This window comes from Monodelphis domestica, chromosome 4, assembly GCF_027887165.1.
Source record: "Monodelphis domestica isolate mMonDom1 chromosome 4, mMonDom1.pri, whole genome shotgun sequence".
NCBI lineage: Eukaryota > Metazoa > Chordata > Mammalia > Didelphimorphia > Didelphidae > Monodelphis > Monodelphis domestica.
The window spans coordinates 94,932,142-94,956,986 of record NC_077230.1 but is presented as its reverse complement, the minus strand read 5'-3'; the positions used below and the strand labels follow the sequence as shown (position 1 = coordinate 94,956,986).

The window sequence follows — 24,845 nt, the reverse complement described above, 5'->3', positions numbered from 1 at the left end:
ATATATATATTTGGTTCATTTTTTTTAGCTTTTAAATTTTAAGTTTTTAAATTCAAGGATACAGACAGTTAGGTCCAGAGAAGTCCAAGTAATGATAATCCTGAAGTGGTTGCATTATCCAAATCTTCAAGGCATATTTCCTCTAGACAATCAATTACCATATTTTACACATTTGTAACTTCAAATCATGTAAATTCAAACACCAGGATTCTTTATTTTTCCAAAGAGGGGCCTAGCTGTAGTCTAACTTCCCTTCCTCCCTTATTTTTCAGATGAAGAATCTGAGGTAACCCCTTATTCATTCAACTAAAGTCATATAGTAAGTTGATTGAGAAGCCTGGGCTGGAACCCTGGTTTTGTGCTCCTTTCTTTAAGCATCACAGCCTTCACACCATTAGAGATTCATTTTTCTGGGACTAAATGAAGTAATATTCACAAAGTGCTTTATAAATCTTAAAATTTTAATTATTATTATTTGAATATGTCCTTTATGGAATGTAAATAATCCTAGAAAGGATAAAACTTTAAGCCTCTCACTAGATTTAACCCACATTAGTTGGCTCCTAACTGAAAGCCACCTCACCCCTTTAGGAATCAGGTATGGGACAGGGATGTACCCTAAATTAGAGGTGCCATTAGTGCATCTGCCAAAGGCCACAAACAACATCTGGGAGAATTCAAGGGATATTAACAAAGCTAAATGTGGATTATTTTTAGGAGAGGAGGGTTGAGTAAGTCCTTAAAGATTAAACTGGTCATTTTGCAGAGGAAAAAGGAGGCTCAGACAAAGGAGGAAGTAGTCCAGGATAATGCCATGGCATGGTCAGGACTACTACACAGGTTTCCTCCTATATTCTCTGTCTCTGTCTCTCTCTGGCTTTCTGCCGGGTGACTGGCACCCACTTAGCAGTTCTATTATTTTCAAGAGTTATTTTAATATTAAATATAAACTCAGAACCCACTAGCAACTCCCTGCTGTTGTTAAAGGCATCTCAGTTGTGTCAGATTCCTCATAATTCCATTTGAGGTTTTCTTGGCAAAGACATTGGAGTGGTTTGCCATTTTCTTCTCCAGGTCTTTTGACAGATGAGAAAACTGAGGCAAACAGGGATAAGTGATTTACCCAGGGTGACATGGCTAGTAAGGGTCAGATGCAGGATTTGAACCTTTGAACTCAGGAAGATGAGTTTTCCTGATTACAAGCCCAGTGTTTATCCATTTGTGCTACCCAATATATGGAATCATTTGATCTTTCCACATTTTTTCCAGATTCATTTCCTGTTGATCTCCTCATATTCTATAATAATCAGTGCTGTAGTCAAACTGGATTACTTCCTTCCCCCAAACATGCCCAATACTTTCCCTTCTCTTTGCCTTTGTTCAGTCTGTTTTTACAGCCTGGTTTGCCTGCCCCCCTCCCCATCTACCTGCCGAAATCTTACCTATTCTTTAAGTATCATCTGCTCCATGAAGCCTTTCTTGATTCTATCTCCTTTTAATAATAATCTCCCCTCCATTCCCCACCTCATATACTAGAATTCTCTTTGATTTTCTCCATTGCACTTAACACATAATTCATATTATAATCATTTGTGTGTATGTTAAATTCTCTGGACAAACCTGAGAGCTCCTTGAGGGTAAACCAAGTTGTTTTATCTAAGCTTTGTAGTTCCTTGGCCACAGTTGCCCTGCACACAAAAATATTTAATAAATGTTTAAGGAACTGAATTGAAAATCATCTTAAAGATCAAGTTAAAACTGGAAAAATGAATTAGAAAGGAAATACTACTATAGTACATTTCTGGCTCAGAAATCCTCATTCTGAGATTTAGAACTACAATAACTCTTAGAGTCCAATCATCTTGTTTCTCCATCTATATTAGTCACTTTACAGTAGATAGCATTACTTACAATCCTATACCATAGCATCCAGATGAGATGGGCACATTTAAAATATTTTTATTTTGGGGCATATTAAAGATATAACAATAGCTTTAACTATCTTTACTTTGGATATCATAGCTAGGAAGTTGTCTAAAACAATTAATTCATTTTTATATTCATGCCCCTTCCAATAACGCCACATCCCTCTGAACAACAACAAGAAAAACTAAAAAAACCAACATAACTGAGAACAAGAAAGCCCTCATCAAGCATGCATAGTCCTAAAAATAAATCCCTACGTTGGCCATGATGGAAAATATATGTCTCTCTGCATTTAAAGTTGATCACCTCTCTGCCAGGAGATGTGTCGTGTTTCATCTTTGGTCTTGATTTGGTTGTGCTGATCAGTGTTTTTGAGTCTTTCAAAACTGTACTTCTGTATAATGTTGCCATTGTGTAAATTGTACTAATTCCGCTCACTTGCCTCTATCAGTTCATCAAGGTTTTTCCAGTTTCCTCCGAAACTGGGCATTTTGTCATTTCTCATGGCACAATAATGGTCCATCAAATTCATATACGTCAATTTGTTTAGTCAGTCCCCAATAAGAGGATGTTCCCTTAATTTTCAAATTTTGATGACTATGAAAAGAGCTACTATAAATAGTTGTATTCATATGACTCCTTTTCCTCTTTCTATGACTTTCTTGGGGTATATAGACCCAGTAATGGTATAGCTAGGTCAAAGATTATATATAGCTTCATAACTTTGGGGGTAGAATTCCAAATTGCTTTCCAGAATGACTGCCCAATTCACATCCCTAGCAACAGTGCACTGATGCACCATTTAAAAAGAAGGTTTCTACAGTAATTGTATTCAGGCTAATGTTTGTGTTATCCAGAATGATATTAAAGTAGTCATATTGTCACTTATGATTATTATGTAGCATTATAATGCCAGAGAAGGACCTGACCTATATTCCCACGTTCTTGCCACTGAATTATAGTATAATCTGAGATGAGTATTTCATCACTTTTTTTTAAAATCCTTACCTTCCATCTTAGAATCAATACTATGTATTGGTTCCAAGGCAGAAGAGTGGAAAGGGCTAAGCAATGGGGGGTTAAGTGACTTATCCAGGGCCACCCAGCTAGGAAGTGTCTGAACCTAGTATTTAATCACTTTACCTCGATTTTCTTCTTCTATAATAAAGGTAAATTATAACACCTAACCACCCATAGGATCGATTTTGTTGTTTAATAAGATAAATGAAAAAGAAAGAATTCAGACTTCTAGGGTTCAAAGAGAGAGCCAAAAAAAATTTATGTGGGTTTTACAGATTACTGTGCCCCTAACCCTAGCAATATGGCAGGGATATGTGTATACAGCACCTACTATGGGCACCTAATATGGCATCTCTGAGTAAAGCACTTACTTTGTGCCAGGTGTATAAATGGAGATTTTTAACCTTTGACTTCTGCCCAAAAAAAGAGCCTGTGGGAGAAGTTACTGTCAGGTAAGTACCAATAACATGATCTCATTAGCATGGAGACCCAGGAGAGATTATAGGGACTTTTGGGGAATGAAGTCAAAGGTTCAAAATCTCCATTTATACACAGGCACTGTGCTAAGCCCCAGAGATACAAAAAAAAAAAAAGAGTCATGATACAGCCCCTGCCCTCGAGGAGCTAATGGAGGCTCTAACAAGCAAACAAATATGTTCCAACAAGACAGAGACAGGATGAATAGGAAATAATTAAAAGTAGGAAGGCATATGAATTTTTTCTTTTTCATTGGTTATATTACACTCTATAACTGGGGATGGGAAAGCCTTCCGGTAGAAAAATGGAAGAGAAATCTTTTAATTAAATCATAAAGTTATGTAATCCCAGGTATCTTATAGGAGGCACACATATTGGGAATACAAAGAAAGATGAAAACGGTCCCAGCCTTCTAGGAGTTCCCTTTCTAAAGGGGGTGTAGATATGAAAATACTCAAGTGATTGCTTAATACTGTGATAAGACTTTGGAACACCCTGTGAGTGGAGTAGAAAGAAGATGATCTTCTAAGGAAGGTGGGGGTGAGGGGAGCTGGGGAAAGGCCGCCAGCAAATTTTCCAGGAATTTGGGACAGTTACTAGGAAGGCATGGCAGGGAGATGGAGTGTCATGTATGAGGAGCAAAAAGTAGGCCAATGGTTTGGATTTGAGATTTTACAGAGAGGAGTAGAATATAATACTAGAAATATAGAAAGGGGCTATGCTGTGAAGAGCTTTAAATGCCAAGCAGAAAACTGTATATTTCATATTCACATTTTCACTTTAGGAACATCACTTTGACAAATGAAGGGAAGATGGGTTGGAGGGAGATAAAGACAGGAAGCAGAGAGAACAATTCAATGATTATTGTAATAGCCTTGGTTGGAGATGTCATGGCAAGTGCTTCCTGAAACAGATTAAAATGTAATTGGAAACTTTAACAAAATAAATAAAAAATACTAGACAAAAGGGATAATGTTAATTTGTGATTTTCCAAGTCAGTTCTGGGCCTGTAGTCAGGAAGACTCATCTTCTCGAGTTCAAATCTGTCCTCAGACACTTACTAGCTGTGTGACCTTGTCCAAGTCACTTAATTCTTTTTGCTTCAGTTTCCTCATTTGTAAAATGAGTTGGAGAAGGTAAAGGCAAATCACTCCAGAATCTCTGCCAAGAAAACCCTAAATGGGGTCACAAAGACTTCAATCCAACTAAAACGACTGAACAAAAAAGTCAATCCATGGCCACCAGGGATTTCTTTCTATTTGAGTTTGAAAGCTATTGGTCTAGGAAAGAGGTGAGGAGGACCTGATATCAGGCAATGAGCATAAAGGGAATGAATGAGAGACACTAAAAAATAGATAATAGTATGTGCACAAAAGGGATACAAAAATAGACATATAGAGCTTTTATTTGGTGTGCACTATGTATTAAACACTATACTATGCTAATACAGGCAGCTGGTGGTGGAGTGAATAGAGACCTGGGTTTGGGGTCAAGATATGAATTCAAATCCAGCCTCAGATACTCACAATTCATTTATCTTCTATTTGCCTTGGTTACCTCCACTGTAAAATAAAGATAATAAGAGCTCCTGACTTACAGAGTTGTTGTGAGGAACAAGTGTAATAGTTTTTTAAGTAGTAGCCCATAATAGGTGCTGTATGTAGTTATCCCTGCCATATTGCTAGGGTTAGGAGCACAGTAATCTGGAAGACCCATATAAAATTTTTTGGCCCTTCCTTTGTACCAGAGAAGTCTGAATTCTTTCTTTTTCATTTATGTTATTAAACAATAAGATATATACTGGTACAGTTAATATTATATATAGATACATTTTATGCATGTATGAGTTATTAAACTTAAAGATATCTCCTTATTTCTGGCTTTTATGTGTCATCTGTTGGCTTTCACCTTCTTTTCAGAAACTTTTAGGTATTTTAATCTTTCAAAAATTGCATATATTTATGTACATATATTTAAAAGATTAAAATGTTGATATCCTATAATACTATATATATATTTATGCATTTCTGAGTTTCTAAACTTTTCCTGTGTCATCTGCTAGCCGTTACCTATTGTCTGCAGCTTCTGCAAAACTCCCCAAATTTCCCATTTAATTTCTTATGCTGACCTGAAATATATGGAAGCTGTGATGGGGAAAGTTACGATTGATCTGGAAAGTGTACCTATAAATGCTTATTCCTTTCTCCTTCTCTTCCTCTAAGCATTCAAAACACAAATACAATTAGGCATGACAATCCTGGCCCTCAAAGATCTTATGTTATAATGGAGAAAGAAAACACACAAAGGGTAGGTGAATTCTAGCACAAAGACTTGTCTTGATGTTGAGTTGACCTGGGTGTGGAGGGAGGTCTCATTCTCAAAAAGGTAAACCAAAAACTTGAACATTGGTGGACCCATGGGGAGAAGTCCAAGGTTCTACTGGGAGAAAGATGATTAGATTCTGGCTGGAGTGTACTTTTCGTAATCTACAGAAGAAATGCAGTCCAGCTGTTTCTAATTTTCAATTTTCTTTTGGCAGGATTTGGTGGTAACATCTAGAAATCAGAGATCTCTGTAGGGGGAGGGGCTGCCATCTGTACAGCTTTGACTCAGAGGTGATTGGAACAGAAGAATAAATCACTGCCAGGAGAATCCAAGTCACCCAGATATTTTGAGCATTGGCTTTGAAAACTCTCTGGTTACTCTTGGCTTCATTTCTTCTTTGCCAAGGAGGTTAGTTACCTTGTGCTTTTTGGATGATGAAGAAAGCAACTCCATGCTCTTTAAGTTTGGATGTGTTTAATACATAGTAGCAACTCAATAAATATTTGTTGATTGAATGAATGACCTGTAATGATCCTATATTTGGCTGTGGGGTTTTCATACTTAAAAAGTTTTCATAGTAATTAACAGTGAAGTTGGTCTTTTTAATCATTCCTATGTAGAAATGTAGACATAAGGGATTAAGACAAGAAAAGGATTTTAGTCTGTCCTCCTTGAATAAATATATTTATAGAAGTGTTTAAGGACCACTAGAATCTAGCAGAGGCCATTTGGTCTACTCTGGTGGGAGGTGGCAGATCTGTAAGAGATTGCTTTTTTATTTTTAAATTAAAACTTTTACCTTCTGGCTTAGAATCAATACAAAGGTATTGGTTCCAAGGCAGAAGAGTGGTAAGAGCTAAGTGCTTTGCCCACGGTCAGATAGCTAAGTAGCTGAGGCTAGATTTGAGAATGATGTCTCTCCACTGTGCCTCCTAGCTGCCCATCCCTTCCTAAACCTTTCCCTATATTTATTCCTCTTCCTTGTCCCATTCCCTGACCTTACCCCATTCTCTGACTACTCCCCTCATTCCCTTCCTCCTTCATTCCCTGTGCTTATTAAGCTCATGTTTCCTTTTCTATCCTTATCCCTCTTCCCTATCTTAAAATTCTTCCTCTATTTTTTTAAACCTTTACCTTCTATCTTAGAATCAATACTGTATATTAGATCCAGAACAGAAGAGAGGTAATGGCTAAGTAGCCGAGGTTAAGTGGCTTGCCTGTGTGTTTAAGGCCGGGTTTGAACCCAGCACTTCCCATCTCCAAGCCAATGGATCATTCTTATTGTCTATGTAACACCACATAGCCATGAAAAGCAATCCAAAAGGATCCCAGGATGTGAGGAAGTTCACAGGATATGGTCCTGGTAAAGAAAATAAATTTTAGTCTTGGCTGTCACTTGCGAGTCAATTGAATTCTCTAGGAGGAAATTTTTACAGTCTTCCACAAAAGTGAGATAATAATAAATGCTACCTTCCTTCATAGAAGGAGTATTAAGGATGGATGAGACCATATACTTGAATTATAGTACCCTGAAAGAGAGCTGCTATTTAGCATCATGAAATTTAGAACTGGAGAGGGTTTAGAAGTTATTTACTCTCTCTCCCAATTCCCATTTGACAGATGGAGAAATTAGAACCTCAACTAGTAGGATGATTTTCCAAAAGTCATAGAGATGGTAGTAGTAGCAGGGTCGATATGTATATTTTTTTATTCTCTGTCCACTATGACTGGTGATAATACAGCATCCTATTTAGTACCTGTATTACTGCTTAGTTTTATGTTAGTATTCTTATCTAAGAGGAAGAAGAAGGGATGGGAATAAGCACTTAAAAACATATATATAAATATGTATATAATTATATATAAGTATATAATTATATATATACATGTATATACATATAAGATCTCATTTGGCTCCAATGCTCCTACATTTTTATAAATAAATAATCTCAATTTTATAAAATAAAAATGTAAAAATATATTTACATGTAATTAAGAAAAAATAAATTTTAAAAAAGAATACTGCTATTATCCCCATTTTACAGTTGATGAAACAAAGGCAAATAGAAGTGAAGTGGATTGCCCAGGTAGTCATAAAGCTAGTATCTGAAGCAGAATTTGTAGGTCTTCCTAACTCCAGGTCCAATGCTCTATCTACTGTGCTACTTAGCTGCCTAGGTGCTACCTAGGCAGGATGGGTTGTCCTTGATACCCCCTAAAACCTTATATGTCAGCAATGAACCTATCTATTTTCTGTTTTCTTACTCTGTTTCACTCAGATCAACTTCCAAGGCTATAGGAATTGGGACTGTTTATCTTGAAGAAGAGAAGATTAAGTGGAGGAAGGGTTGATAATAACCAGTTGTGCTCTTTTTTTTTTAAACCCTTACCTTCCATCTTAGAATCAATACTGTGTATTGGCTCCAAGGCAGAAGAGTGGTAAGGGCTAGGCAATGGGGGCCAAGTGACTTGCCCAGAGTCACACAGCTGGGAAGTGTTTGAGGTCAAATTTGAACCTAGGACCTCCCGTCTCTAGGCCTGGCTCTCCATCCACTGAGCTACCCAGCTGCCCCCAGTGCTCTTTCTTTATGAATAGTAGAACAAGAGAATTGATGTGTACACTACATCAGTACCTGGAATAAGCTTCCAGAAAATGAGAATTATTCAATTCAGACTTCCAAGCAAAGTTATGGATTCTACTTCCCTGGAAGAAGGTAGACCTTTATCTGTCTGAGAAAGTGACAATTCTACCCAGAGGCTGGAAAATGTACCAAATAATCACTGGAAATTTCTTCCAAGCTAGGGATTGTCTGATTCATTAATAGCAATAGTTTATATTCCTATATCTCTTTAGAAAGTTTTCCTCAAAAAAGCCCAGTGATATAAACAGTTCGGAATTGTCCCTATTCCTCAGATGAAGAAAAGAGAGGACAGAGAACAATTGTCATGCATGCCATACAGCTAATAAATGGTTTTGAGTCTGGGATTAAAACCTAGGTCTTCTGACTCAGTACAACTGATTTAGGGGGAGGCAACTACTACAAAATTTGGAACGAATCAGTAAATAAGTTGTCAGACACAAAACAATTCGTGTGGGACCAAAAAACCCAAAGAATTATGATGCTTAGAAGGAGACCAAAAAATGGATGTAGTGGAAAGAACCCTTTGGAGTGACTTTTAGCTTTGCAGTTACAAGACTTAAGTTCTATCAGATTGGCTAACATGTTGGAAAAGGAAAATGACAAATATTGGAGGGTATGAGGGAAAAATAGGTATACTAAAGCACTAAGTTGTGAACTAATCCTGCTGTTCTGGACAGCAATTTGGAACTATTTCTACAGAGCTATCAAACTGTCAAAACTTCTGGCCTAGCAATACCATTATTGGGTCTGTACCCTAAAAAGAGCAAAGAAAAAAGGAAAAGGGCCTATATGTACAAAACTATTGCAGCACTGTTTATGATGGCAAAGAATTGGAAACTGAGGGGATGCCCATTAATTGGGGAATGACTGAACAAGTTGTTGTATATGATTGTAATGGGATACTATTGTGCTATAAGAAATGATAAGGGGTATAGTTTCAGAAAAACTTGGGAAGACTTATATGAACTGATGCAAAGTAAAGTAAGCAGAACCAAGAGAACATTGTATACAGTAAATGCAATATCATACAATGATCAACTGTGAATGATTTAGCTAGTCTTAGGAATACAATGTATCAGGATAATGCTGAAGGGCTTATGATGAAAGCACTTCAGAGAAAGAACTGATGGAGTTTGAATACAGATCAAAGAATATGTTGTTTTTTAATACTTTATTTTTCTCAAGGTTTTTTTTTTTTGGTCTTTTCTTTTGCAACATGGCTAATATGGAATACATTTTGCATGACTACACATGTATTATCTATATCAAATTGCTTACCATCTCAAGAAGGAGGGGGGAGTAGGAGGGAGGAAGAGAATTTGGAACTCAAAAGTTAAAAAAAGTGTTAAAAATTATTTTACGAGTAATTGAGAAAAAAATTAAATAAAGAAGATAGGTTCAAATCTTGGATATGCTACTTAACTTCCTCTCTGGGGCCTTGCCAATAACTCTCTGGTTCTCTGGTTCCTGTCTGTAAAAGTAGGGGGATTAGACTAAGTGATTTTTCTAACTCTGAATCTTAAATTCAGGTTCATGAAGGACTTAAGCTTGGATCTATGCCTTGCTAGGAGAGATTAGTGAGAGGGTTTGGTCAGTTTCCTCTCTTTAATCTCCATTTTCCTCTACTTTGATGTAAAGAAAGCCTTCATTTCCTGGGTGTGTATGTATCTTAGTGTTTGGGATGGATTAAGTGTATCCTGAAGGCCTAGAAAGAGAAGAATAGAGTAGACAGTTCTCCAGAGTTCTTTAAGATTCTAAAATTCTACAAATGAGCTGAATGGAAATATTGCAAATTTTCAGTTTTATTTATTCCTTTTATCCTCTACTTAAATGGCATGAAGTTACTTGCAGATAAGACTGGAGGCTTCTCCTATAGTACAATGACAAAGGGTGCTTCAAAGAAAAGATAGGGATTGGACCTATAATTTCATTGTATAAGGAACTAACAGATGAAGAAACTCTACGAATTTAGATTGGCACCTTCTCTGAAATGTATAGTTTTAGAGAAATGCCTAGAGACCTGAGAAATTAAGGGACTGTACCAGAGTCACTTGTGTCCACAATAAGAATTCTGCTTCTGATTTGAATCTAGGTGTTCTTGGCTCTGAGGCTGACTTTTATCTCCTATTGCCTATCAGGAGGAAAGGAAGGGAGAGAGAAGAAGGAAGGAAGGAAGGAAGGAAAGAAGGAAGGAAGGAAGGAAGGAAGGAAGGAAGGAAGGAAGGAAGGAAGGAAGGAAGGAAGGAAGGAAGGAAGGAAGGAAGGAAGGAAGGAAGGAAGGGAGGGAGGGAGGGAGGAAGGAAGAGGGAGTGAGGAAGAAAAAAGAGAATAAAGAAGGAAAGGAGGCAGGGAGGAAAGAAGGAAAAGAACTGGATATTCAGAAAGCTCTTTTTTATTTTTTGAAAAATTTATTTAGTCAATTTAGAACATTTTTCCTTGGTTACAAGAATCATATTCTCTCCTCCCTGCCCCCCACCCTCTCCCATAACCGAGGCGCAATTCCAATGGGTTTCACATGTGTCCTTGATCAAAATCTATTTCCATGTTGTTAATGTTTGCACTAGGATGATCATTTAGAGTCTATATCCCCAATCATATTCCCATCAACCCATGTAATCAAGCAGTTGTTTTTCTTCTGTGTTTCTATTCCCACAGTTTTTCCTCTGAATGATAGTATTCTTTCTCATAAATCCCTCTGAGTTGTTCTGGATCACTGCATTGCCACTAATGGAGAAGTCCATTACATTTGATTGTACCACTGTGTCATTCTCTGTCTATAATGTTCTCCTGGTTCTGCTCCTCTCACTCTTCATCAGTTCCTGGAGGTCATTCCAGTTCAGATGGAATCCCTCCAGTTCATTATTCCTTTGAGCACAATTGTATTCCATCACCAACATATACCACAATTTGTTCATTCATTCCCCAATTGGAGGGCATCCCCTCATTTTCCAGTTGTTTTTTTGCCACCACAAAGAGCGCAGCTATGAATATTCTTGTACAAGTCTTTTTCCTTATTATCTCTTTGGGATACAAAGCCAGCAGTGCTATGGCTGGATCAAAGGGCAGACAGTCTTTTATCGCCCTTTGGGCATAGTTCCAAATTGCCCTCCAGAATGGTTGGATCAATTCACAACTCCACCAGAAATGCATTAATGTCTCAACTTTGCCACATTCCTTCCAACGTTCATCACTTTCCTTTACTGTCATGTTAGCCAATCCTCTAGGTGTGAGGTGATACCTCAGAGTTGTTTTGATTTACATCTCTCTGATTATAAGAGATTTAGAACATTTTTTCATGTGCTTATTAATAGTTTTGATTTCTTCATCTGAAAATTGCCTATTCATGTCCCTTGCCCATTTGTCAATTGGGGAATGTCTTGATTTTTTGTACAATTGATTTAGTTCTTTATAAATTTGAGTAATTAGACCTTTGTCAGTGGTGTTTGTTATGAAAGTTTTCCCCCCAATTTGTTGCTTCCCTTCTAATTTTGATTGCATTAGTTTTGTTTGAACAAAAAACTTTTAATTTAATGTAATAAAAATTATTTTTTTACATTTTGTGACTTTTTCTAACTCTTGCTTGGTTTTAAAATCTTTCCTTTCCCAAAGATCTGACATGTATATTATTCTGTGTTCACCTAATTTGCTTATAGTTTCCTTCTTTATATTCAAGTCATTCACTCATTCTGAGTTTATCTTGGTGTAGGGTGTGAGATGTTGATCCAAACCTAATCTCTCCCATACTGTTTTCCAATTTTCCCAGCAGTTTTTATCAGATAGTGGATTTTCGTCCCAACAGTTGGGATCTTTGGGCTTATCGTAGACTGTCTTGCTGAGGTCACTTACCCCAAGTCTATTCCATTGATCTTCCTTTCTGTCTCTTAAGCAGTACCATATTGTTTTGATGACCACTGCTTTATAGTATAGTTTGAGATGTGGTACTGCAATGCCACCTTCCTTCACATTTTTTCCATTATTTCCCTAGATATCCTTGATCTTTTGTTCTTCCAAATAAGCTTTGTTATGGATTTTTCTAATTCAGTAAAAAAAAAATTTTGGTAGTTCGATGGATATGGCACTAAATAAATTAGTTTGGGGGGGATTGTCATTTTTATGATGTTAGCTTGCCCTACCCATGAGCAATTATTATTTTTCCAATTATTTAGATCTAGTTTTAATTTTGTGGAGAGTGTTTTCTAGTTGTGTTCATAGAGTTCTTGTGTTTGTCTTGGCAGATAGATTCCTAAGTATTTTATATTGTCTAGGGTGATTTTAAATGGAATCTTGCTGCTGAGATGTGTTGGAAATATACAGAAACACTGATGACTTATGTGGGCTTATTTTGTATCCTGCAACTTTGCCAAAGTTGTTGATTATTTCTACTAGCTTTTTAGATGTTTCTCTAGGATTCTTTAAGTAGATCTTCATATCATCTGCAAAGAGTGATAGCTAGGTCTCCTCACTGCCTATTTTAATACCTTCAATTTCTTTTTCTTCTCTAATTGTTACTGATAGTGTTTCTAGGACAATGTTAAATAATAGAGGTGATAATGGGCATCCTTGTTTCACTCCTGATCTTATTGGGAAGGTTTCTAGTTTATGCCCATTGCAGATGATGTTTGCTGATGGTTTTAGATATATGCTGTTTATTATTTTTAGGAAAGGCCCATCTATTTCTATGTTTTCTAGTGTTTTCAGTAGGAAAGAGTGTTCTATTTTGTCAAAAGTTTTTTCTGCATCTAGTGAGTTAATCATGTGATTTTTGTTGTTTGCTTGTTGATATGGTAAATTATGTGGATGCTTTTCCTAATAATAAACCATCCTGGCATTTCTGGTATAAATCCCACATGATCATAGTGAATAATCCTTGTGATCATTTGCTGGTGTCTTTTTGCTAGTATTCTACTTAAGATTTTTGCATCTATGTTCATTAAGGAGATTGGTTCATAGTTTCCTTTCTCTGTTTTTGACCTGCCTGACTTTGGAATCAATACCATATTTGTGTCATAAAAGGAATTTGATAGAACTCCTTCTTTTCTTATTCTGTCAAATAGTTTGTATAATATTGGGATCAGTTGTTCTTTGAATGCTTGATAGAATTCATTTGTGAATCCATCTGGTCCTGGGGATTTTTTCTTAGGGAGTTCTTTGATAGCTTGTTCAATTTCTTTTTCTGATATGCGGTTATTTAGGTATTCTGTTTCTCCTTCTGTTAATCTAGGCATTTTATATTTTTGTAAATATTCATCCATATAACCTAGATTGCCATATTTATTGCCATATAATTGGGCATAATAGTTTTTAATGGTTGCCTTAATTTCATCTTCATTAGAGGTGAGATCTCCCTTTTCATCTTGGATACTTGGATACTGTTAATTTGATTTTCTTCTTTCCTTTTTTTTAAATTAAATTGACCAGTACTTTGTCTAGTTTATTGTTTTTTTCAAAGTACCAGCTTCTAGTATTATTTATTAAATCAATAGTTCTTTGACTTTCAACTTTATTAATTTCCCCTATAATTTTTAGGATCTTTAATTTACTTTTCATCTGAGGATTTTTAATTTGTTCACTTTCTAGTTTTTTAATTTACATGCTCAATTCATTGACCTCTGCCCTCCCTAATTCGTTAATATGTGAACTCAAAAATATAAATTTCCCCCTGAGTACTGCTTTGACTGCATCCCATAGATTTTGAAAGAATGTCTCATCATTGTCATTTTCTTCAATGAAATTATTAATTGTTTCTCTGATTTGTTCTTTAACTAACTGATTTTGGAGAATCATATTATTTAAATTCCAATTAATTTTTTATTTGCCTCTCCATATACCCTTACTAATTATTATTTTCATTGCATTATGATATGAAAAGGTTGCATTTATTATTTCTGCTCTTTTGCATTTGTTTGCAATGTTTTTATGACCTAGTACATGGTGTAAGGGAGAAAAGGGGTTAATTTTCAAAGGGTTGGATTTTATATTTAAGAATGTGGTCACCAGGAATTTAACTAATTCTAAAGAGATTTATTTTCAATTTATTACCAAATGTAGAAAGAGTGAAGCAAGAAATCAGAGAGAGAATAAGGTAAGATATCTAGCCTAAACACTAAGTAATTTATCTCCAGTCCCTCCACCTCCATCTCCCACCCCCCCACCACCCCCCACTCCCCGGGCAAGGAGAGTTAGTTTCAGCCAGCCTCACCAAAGCTGAGGACCTTGGAAGTGTCTCTGAAGAGTAAGTTTCTCCTGAGGATAGTTTTTTTTCCCAGAAAATGCAGCAGTTAAGAGTCAGCTTTTCACTCATCACATATCAGTTCAAAGGAATGAGGTCTCAGGTCCAGTCAGCAGATCAAAGAATGAAGAATTCCTCCAGTCTCCACTTCCAAAAAATGAAGAACTGTCTCTCACAGGAAGTGACAACCTTTTTTAAAGACATTTTCTCTCATATTACTTCCTGTGCCTTCCCCCTATTATGTCTATCAATCACAGTTGAAGCTTTGTTTTAGTACTGCCCCTCTGGGCAGTCAGTTGATTCTGATTTGTCACCCATTGTTTCACACATGGGTCACAGACCTCCCAACTTAATGTGTGAAATGTGTGGTGTTACACCTTTGTTGATTAAATTTAAAATAGATCTATTAACTAACCGATTTTGGAGAATTGTATTATTTAATTTCTAACTAATTTTTGATTTGCCTCTCCATGTCCCTTTACTAATTAGTATTTTTATTGCATTGTGATCTGAAAAAGTTGCATTTATTATTTCTGCTCTTTTGCACTTGTCTGCAATGTTTCTATGCCCTAGTACATGGTCAATCTTTGTGAATGTACCATGTGCTACTGAAAAGAAGGTGTATTTCTTTTTGTCCCTATTTATTTTTCTCAACATATCTACTAACTCTAATTTTTCCAAAATTTCATTCACTTCTCTTACCTCTTTCTTATGTATTTTTTGGTTTGATTTATCTAGTTCTGATAGAGGAAGGTTCAGGTCCCCCACTAGTATAGTTTTTATATCTATTTCATCCTTGAACTCCACTAGTTAATCCTTTAGAAATCTGGATGCTATACTATTTGGTGCATACATGTTGAGTACTGATATTTCCTCATTGTCTATACTGCCTTTTATCAGGATGCAATTACCTTCCCTATCTCTTTTAACTAGATCTATTTTTTCTTTATTTTTGTCAGATATTATGATTGCAACTCCTGCCTTCTTTTTCTCAGTTGATGCCCAATAGATTTTGCTCCACCTGCTTACCTTTACCCTATTTGTGTCTACCTTCCTCATGTGTGTTTCTTGTAGACAACATATAGTAGGATTTTGGTTTCTAATCCACTCTGCTATTTGCTTGAGTTTTAAGGCCAAGTTTATTCCATTCACATTCAGAGTTATGATTACCAGCTGTGCATTTCCCAACGTTTTGATTTTCATTCCTAGTCATGCCCTTTCACCTTTCACCATTTCCTTCTATTCCAGTGTTTTGTGTTTAATCAGTTCCCCTAATTCCCACCCTTATTTTACTTCCCTTTCTACCCCTTCCCCCTCCCTTCTTATTCCCCTCTTATTTTCTTTAAGGTCCTTTTAAACTACCCCTCTATTCTCTCTTTCCCTTGTATTGCTTCTCTCCCCACCAGTCCATTTCTTACCCTTCTACTTCTCTATAGGGCACAAATCAATTCTCTGGCCCAATGGATTTGATTAATCTTCCCTCTTTGAGTCAATTTCAATGCACATAAGATTTGAGTATTTCCTGTCTCCAACCTCTTTACCCTTCCAGTATATTGGTGTTTCCCCCCTCCCCTCCCATCATGGGCTTCTTTATGACATATAAATTTACACCATTTTTTTCTTTTCCCACTTATCTTAGTATTAATCTTTTTTTAACCTCTAGTTTTATATATATATATATATATATATATATATATATATATATACACACACACACAGACATATATACATATATATTTATGCACACATATATCTATATATATTTATGTCTTGGCAATTCATCCTATATGGTTTGTCACTTCCCTATAAGTATAATTCTGCTAGCTACCCAGATGATAATAACAATTTAAAAGAATTACCAATATCCTCTTTTCTTGTAGGGATACATATCATTTTAACTTATTGGGTCCCTTTAAAAAAGGTTTTTTGTTTGTTTGTTTGTTTTCCCCTTTCTTAATTACTTTTTGGTGATTCTCTTGAGTTCTGTGTTTGGGCATCAAATTCTCTGTTCAGGTCTGGTCTTTTCTTTATGAATACTCAGAAGTCTTCTATTTTATTAAATAACCATACTTTCCCCTGCAAGAATATAGTCAGTTTTTCTGGGTAGTTGATTCTTGGTTGTAGACCTAGTTCTCTTGTTTTCCAGAATATCATATTCCATGCCTTTAGGTCCTTTAGTATAGCTGTAGCCAGATCCTGTGTTATTCTAAGTGTGGTTCCATGGTATCTGAATGACTTCTTCTTAGCAGTTTGTAATATTTTTTCCTTGGTCTGGTAGTTTTTGAATTTGGCTATAATGTTCCTGGGTGTTGTCAGTTGGGGATTTAGTACAGGAGGTTATCTGTGGATTTTTTCAATCTCCACTTTTCCCTCTTGCTCTAGAATGTTGGGGCAGTTTTCTTGGATAATTTCCTGAAGAATGATGTCCAGGCTTTTTCTTTTGTCATGATCTTCTGGTACACTAATGATTCTTAAGTTTTCTCTCCTGGGCTTTTTTTCTAAATCTTCCATTTGATGAGGTGTTTCATATTTTCCTTAATTTTTTCATTCTTTTGATTTTGTCTTATAGTTTCCTGCTGCTTTGTGAAGTCATTTGCTTCTAATTGTTGTATTCTAGTTTTTAAAGACTGAATTTCATCCCTGGCTTTTTGGTCATCCTCCTTCTGATTTTTCATCTCCTTTGCCTCAAAGTTAAGCTGATTAATTTTGGCTTTCAAGACACTATTTTCTGTTTCCAGATGATTTATTTTGCTTTTAAGTTCTTTTTCCAGTTGTCTTCAGCCTCTCTTAATTTTTTTTATTGTATTTTGAGTTCTTCCAAAGCCTGTTTCCAATTCACTGGAGTTTCTGTGTTTTTGCTTTTTGTTCCTTGATCCTCCTCTGTTCCATTTGCTCTTTGTTCATTGCCTGGATAGAAGCTGTTGATTGTAATTTCTTTTTGCTTTTTCTCTTGTTTGCTCATATTTCCTCCTTCTTTCCCCCTTGTTGTTGCCTGTAGTCTTCCTCCTCTCATTTTGTGATGCATCTGTGAGTTAGGGCTGTTCTGTCCTGAAGAGGCTTCTTCTCTGCTCTGCTGTTCGATCAGGTTAGTCTTATCTTCCCTGGCTAACAGCAGAAGGTGAAAAGGAGCTGGTCTTCCTGCCCTGTTGTCAAGGTTGTTGTATATAGTTTGCTGTAGCCTTTGCCCTTGGAGGTCAGTCAGCAATGTTCTCAGATCAGTCTGTAGGTGAGGGGTGTTGGAGCTTGAGTTTCCCTGTCCTCTGAAGGTTTCTTATCTGTCCTATTGATGAAATTGAGCCAAGGCAGAGTTGATCTGCAAAGCTGGCTGTACCCTGAGGCCAAAACCTCCAGAAAAATGGGGGGGCGGGGCAAGATGGAGCATCTTGGCTGAGATTGAGCTACCTGCTCTGAGGTTCTCCTCCAGCTTCCTCTATGCCACCTGTGTTATAAGCCCTGAGCCTGGCAAGTTTTGCAGGAAAGGTTCTCCCTTCCAACTAGTGCCCTTGCCCACTGAGAGATTCCAGACACTGTTGGAGGCTCAGCACTGTAGGTGGGGGAGGGGTCTTCCTTCTTTCCCCTTAAACCTGTGTGTTCTAGAGTTCAGGCTTTTTGGGGGGCATACCTTTTAAGTTGGGTCCAGGAGGAGGTTTCCCTAGTTCTGTCCTATTGTTAGATTTGATTTTCAGTCCCCTCATAGCATTGCGTTTTTGATCAGTGAGGAAGGGTTTGTGGAGGTCTGAACTTTTGCTGCCTCTAAGTAGCCATCTTGACTCTGCCCCAGAAATCTCTTTTTTTAAGTGAACTTTTTAGTTTAAATTCATTGAGGGCAAATGCTGGGTCTTATTTTTCCTTTATAGCTTCCTCCATACATGTTTGGGGTTCAGTAAATGTTTAATGAATGATAATGAATACATTTTTGATGCTGAATAAATGTTTATATTGGCCTATGGGAATTTGAATAATAGGCTGGCCACACTGTCTACCTTTGTCAAATATAAAGCTGCCTACTTGGTAACATGAGATTGGTTTCTCTCTTACAGAAAAAAATATCTCTATTGGCTTTCTGGTGGTGTTGAAAAAATATTCATGTTTTTGGACTTACTTAACCTTTGTATTAAGCTATTTTCTCTCATACTCTGCTCTGGAGATCCTTGATGATCTAGACAATGGAAATAGGAAGTCTATGGGAAAATTGCCCTCTCTCATGTATTAAATTTCTTTGAAATCAAAGAAATGTGTGAGCAAAAATGAAGATGGTCTGATCTCAGGGCAAGAGCAAAGGATTATTGTTGGATAGCCTGAATGTTCCTTCAATATAATTAGGAAGCTGACATCAATCGAGGAAGGTCCTCTACAGGTTAGGGAGACCCAACTGAGGGGAATTTGGGGATGTAGTGCATGGATGAGAGCTGGCCAGGATGGGTGGGTATAGCTGTGGGATAGAGGAATAATCCAGGGACTTTGAATGACAGAGACTGGAAGAAATGCAAAGATTTCCATCCACAGTGGGGGATGGTTGAGAAGGCTTAGAATCTTGAGGGAAGGTGAGATTCCAGGGGAGAGGCAGTTGGTCTCTCTCTCTATCTTGAGGCAGCAAAGGGGAAGGTCTGATAGGAGACTGGATCCTGAGCAATATACAAAATCCCTCCTTGAACCTGAATCACCATCCCCCCTTCAAAGATCCCAAGATAGCAAGAAGTGTGGCAGAAACCTGAGAAGAATTAAGAAGCAGCCTAACAAGATCTCACACAGCTCCTTTGACACCGTAGGTCTGGACATTTGCTCTGCTGTGATAAAGACCAGGGGTCATTAAACCTGAACCTCTCAGAGGCCAGGCTGCCAAGTCTGAGTCTCTCAACTTTGGAGGGATGGAAGGGAGACTTAGACATACAGGGACTTCCTTTCTCCTCTTTCCTCTAGATTCTAAGCCTTCTCAACCATCTCCCACTGTGGACCGAAACGTTTGCATGTCTTCTAGTCTCTGTCATTCAAAGTCCCTGGATTATTCCTCTATCACAGCTGGGATGTGATCTGCATTGCTGGATGGAACACTTATGTCATGGAGCCTTTTGAATATTTGGATCTTTTAAGTATGAAAAACAAAATTGTGTCAAAATACTTTTTTATGGATGGCATTTTAAAAAGTATGAAAATAGGTATTATTTCCTCTTTTTTGGTTCCTGATTTTTCCTAGTCCCTTTTATCATGGAGAAATTGAAAACCACCAGACCCAACCATGCCCACCCACCCCGAGTATTTGTGGGTTCAGTCAAGCCCTGAAATGTTCCATGACCAAATTAGTTTTTAAAAATACTGTACTAAAGCACGGAAATCCTCTGTTGAAATATGCTGATGTGTGGGTGGCTTGCATTCAGTCACACTCAAACCTTAGGTCTGAATTAGTTTGTCAGATGAGGTGGGCACTGAGGAATTGGGATTTTATTCAGTGGGGCTGAGGAGAGTGAGGTCAGAAAATATCTAGAGTTGAAGCACTGGCCTTTGACCCTTTTAGGGCACTGAAATGGGGGAATCAGGGAAGTTAGGCAAAGAGACATCTGTACAAAGGCAAGAAACATCTTGGAGAGGAATTGGCAAAGAGATACAGAAAGTGACTCCAGAGATAAACTTTTATCTTCTCTCTACTTGCTTCCTTGGTGCTTCTCTTTAGCTAGATTCCTATTTCTATACACTTGAAAATAGAGCTTACATTGAGTTTTGACCATTAATCCCAGTGTTGTGGAATCATTCTCAGTTCAGTTACTTATTAGAGTGGCCTTTGCCATTTATTCACGAGCCTTAGTTTCTTCCATTATATAATGGGGAGTTTGAACTCTAAGGTTCTTTTTCTTTAAGCTTTACTTTTTGTCTTAGTAACAACTCCAAGGCAAGGGCAAGGGCTAGGTAATGCAGATTGAATTAAGGTCCTTTTGACTCCAGGTCTGGTGTTCTATCCACTGTGCCACCTAGCTGATGCTCTATGGTTCTTTTTAGATCTTATCTTTTAAAAAGTCTTGTATATGTTTAGAGAAATATGGTTTCTGGCATAGATTGCTAGATCTCAAGAGAATTCATGTTCAAATTCTCCCCAGATTTTGTTGTTGTTCAGTCATTTCACTTTATGCCTGACTTCTTGTGATCACTTTTGGGGTTTTCTTGGCAAAGATACTGGAGTGGTCTGCCATTTCCTTCTCTAGCTCATTTTACAGATGAGGAAACTGAGGCAAACAGTTAAGTGACTTGCCCAAGGTTACAAAACTAGTAAGTGTCTGAGGCTTAATTTGAACTCAAGATCAGTAACCCCTATATACCTGGTGTTTGTGTGACTCTTGACAAATCAATGAACTTCTAGGGGCCTCAGGAAAATTCTTTCTATTGCCTGATAAGGCAAAGACCAGTTAGTTCTTCCCTGTGCTGATGAAATTGTAGATCTTTTCCATATTTCCCAAATTTATATGAAATTTAAATAGTAAAAGCAATTATACTTATCTCTATATATTAATTAAATGTCAAAAAAGACACGAATCATACATTATCTAATTACACTTTAAGCAAATCATATGCTTTAAGTCTTGCTTTCTATTATTTAATCTTTTTGGTAAGTGATGCCTTTATGTGGAACAGGGTATTTGAAGATCTTCTTGCTTTAGTTCTCACCTGAAGTACAGTTGGAATGATGGTCAGGCTTATCTGGCCTCACAATGCCCCAGCCAATGGCATTTTGCAATAACATTACTGTACAATAGAAGCTGAGTGCATTAGTGATGCATTTAAAGGTGCCAATGCCAAACCCCAGAGTAAAGCTGGAACCCACTGTAACATCATCTGGCTGTTTCCCTTTGACAATAATATCACTGGAGAATTAACTGCTTTCTTTCCCAATAAGATCATCATGTTTTTGCTGAAAACAACAAAAGTTTCCCTCTTGTGATCTCAAGTCACCAGTTGGGACCCTAAGTTTTAACTTCAAGAATGGACCAAGTCCTGCTGAAGGAATAAGCTACACCCTTCTTCACCCCTGCCACTGAAAAGGAAAGATAAAGCTGTTGTAGCAAATGTGTAGTCAAACAAAACCATTTCCCCATTTGTCATGTTCAACAAATATAGGTCTCAATCTGCCCTTTGAGTGCCAAAGTCTTTCAGAGATGTTTGTCTTTACAATATTGTCATTATGGTATAAATTGTTCTCCTGGTTCTGTTCACTGCACTTTGCATCTGTTTATATAAATTTTCCCAGCTTTCTAGGATTCCACTGGACCTTTTTCTCAAGCCTCTTTCTCTCTGACCTCACTGCAGCATTTTACACGATAATCATTTCCTTTTGGACTCTCTTTTTTCCTCGTCTCTTCTGACAGTATAGTCTATTGTCCATTGGTTCCTCAAAGGCAGAGATCTAGTCTTTTTTTATCTCATCCAAAGCTCTGAAAACAGTCATTTGTACACAGTACATATTTCATGAATAGTTTTTGATGGGTGGGACTCTTTCTCTACTTAACTAGGTTTATTTGTTTAAAAAGGAAGAAAATAAATGCTTTTACTCACAAAAGAAAATTTTTATTCACTGAGACTCAAGTAGCAAGCAAATCAGAACCATATCTTAGCCCCCAAACCCCTTTTTTTGCATGCTTAGCTCTTAGGAGAGAGGCAAATTATAATTATAATAACAATAGCTAGCATTTACATTGTGCTTTAAAGTTACTGTCTTACTTGATCCTTATATGAATTTTTTGGTATATTTGGTATATATAGGTATATTTGATCCTGTGAGGTAGATACTGTTATTATTTGCATTTTACAAATGAGGATACTGAAGTCAAGAGGCCTTAAGTGGCTTGCTCATGGTCATACAGCTAGTGTCTAAGGCAAGATTTGAACTCAAATCTTCATGAGTACAAATATAGCATTCTATCAACTTGGACCACCTAGCTGCCCAAAACAAAGAAAACAAATTAATTCATGTATTAAAAACAAACAATCTAAAACTTCCAAGGATGTCTTTGAACTGTATGGATTTAGCCTAAAATCTCCCATACCTTTCATATTTATAGCGATATGACTAGAAATCATTGACATTCAGAATGGTGCTCATGAAGCTCTTTAAGATCCCGACCTATCAAAAAAATAATCAATTGTTTCCTTCTTGCTTTGGTTCAGTCTTTCTGTCCTGTCTGACTCTTTGTGACCCCATTTGAGGTTTTCTTGGCAAAGATCCTGGAATGGATTGCCATTTCCTTCTCCAACTCATTGTACAGATGAGAAAACTGAGACAAACAGATTGAAGTGATTTGCTCAGGGTTACACAGCTAGTAGGTGTCTGAGGCCAGATTTGAACTCAGGAAGATGAATCTTTCTTGAGTTCAGGTCTGGTGCTCTATCCATTGTGCCACCCAGCTCCCCATTGTTTTCTAGAACCAATAAATTCAAGCTCACATGCAGACTTTCTCCCCCTGCCGTGGGCATCTCTATTAATGGAGACTTTACTGTATTTCTCTACCAGAGTTTATTAGCACAGAGGCTATTAGAATCTCTCTCTCTCTCTCCAGTGACCATCCTGGGCAACCAACACTTTTTAAATGGGGTTGGGGAAAAATAACAAGAGGATGCATTTGTTGTATTCATAACTGAGCCAGTAATCTCTAGCACAGAAGACTTGTGCCCAGAATTTTTGTCTCCCTCCAGTTGGAAACTTATGTCTTTACCAAGACATGTTATCTTGTGTCATCACCAAGTATGTTATGGTAATGTGCCCAGGTAGTGGGGTTGAGCTAGTTCAGCTCTGCTACCTATCCATGTCCAAACTCTCCTGTCCTTTGGTATTTGTTTCAGGGTATTTGGATTCTGGAATGGGGGGAGAAACTAACATTTTTAGGGAAACTTGTAGGATTGTGGGAAAATCTATGCTTTGTAGCCTTGGCCTTTCAGAAAGTGTCGTGTGTAATTTAACTGTCCTGGTGGTTCTGCTGAGTTTTTTTTTTTAAGAATAAATTCCTACAACTTTGACTTTAGGGTGTGAGGAGAGGTGTGTGTGTGTGTGTGGTGGGGAGTTAGAATCATAAAATAATTGTGGAAACAAACTTTTAAAAAAGATAAGGGCAAGAAAAGTTGGAAAATCGGTGATTCAAAGAAACAGAGAAAGCTAAAGAAATGATCTATTACTGCTATTTAAACAATGATTTGGGGGGGTGTTTGTATGCATATCTATACAAAGTTAGAGCAGATCAGAACTCCCTGGGTTTTTTTTAAACTCCAGTTTCTTATTAAGGAAGCATCAGCAATCTGATATTATATACCTTTTGCAATATCTTCCAAAGTGTCCCAACTTTATTTTTCTTTGTTTCTTGGGTTGAAAAAAATTGGGTTGTCCTGTATTGAGAGGGAGAACTTTTTGGGAGCTCCAATTTTTCCTCATGCATTATGAAAGAAAAGTAGAGGAAGTGTTGACCGTTCCATTGGATGGATCTTCTGTGAAGGTTTCACAGGAGGAAATGTAACAGGGTCACAAAAAGTATTAGAAGGAGAGATGGAGAAAGAAGCTTTGAAAAAAATCATTGAAGATCAACAAGAATCACTAAATAAATTGAAGTCAAAAGGTCACAAATTTAAAGGAAAAGGAAGAGGTAGTAAAGCTGTCCAGAGCACCCCCAATAATGGAAAAACACAATTCTAAGGCAAGAAAACAAAATTTGATAGTGATAAAGAACAGGAAAATGGTGGTACTGGAGGGTCTCTTAAAAGGACACAAGAAGAACCTGAAAAAAAGAACATGCAAGAAAACAATTGAAAACAGAAAATGGAGCTGGAGATGAGTAGCTTGATATAAAAATTTTTATTCATTTTAAATAAGTTTTAAGTTGTTTCCAATTTGGGGTCTTTAAAAAAAAAGTCAAATTAAATCCACTTCAATGTCCACCTAAAATAGAAGGAAAGACTATTTTTGTTTAAAAAACAAGTGTTTCTATTGTCCAGCTATCCTTACACAATCTGGATGGTTTTTTAAATATGTATAATTTTGCTCACAGTATCAAATGTTGGCATTTCAGACACTGATTTGAACATCAGAAGAAAGGGTTCTTTCAGTGAAGCCTGGCTTTGTAATGCTGGAAATAGCAACAAATAAAATGTATGCTATATAAAAGGCAGGCATTGATGGGTTACTCTCTGTACCATTGATAAGAACATCACTATCAGTAAGATCCATTGCAGAAGATTAGAGAGTTTCAGGTCTATGG

At 37.0% G+C, this 24,845-nt stretch overlaps 1 protein-coding gene across 2 annotated transcripts in view; it reads left to right on the top strand.

Annotated features, from left to right (window-relative positions):
- Positions 1-24,845, top strand: part of SLCO2A1 (solute carrier organic anion transporter family member 2A1) — a 157,350-nt gene that overhangs the window by 8,377 nt on the left and 124,128 nt on the right. The window contains exon 1 of one of the 2 annotated variants that reach the window (XM_056793630.1): positions 19,070-19,384. The exons of the other annotated variant lie outside the window; for it this stretch is intronic. Coding sequence (XP_056649608.1) covers positions 19,085-19,384 — 300 coding nt within the window. The 5' untranslated portion in view covers positions 19,070-19,084. Of the gene's footprint in view, positions 1-19,069; positions 19,385-24,845 lie in introns of those variants that run through there. 2 annotated transcript variants of the gene reach the window in all.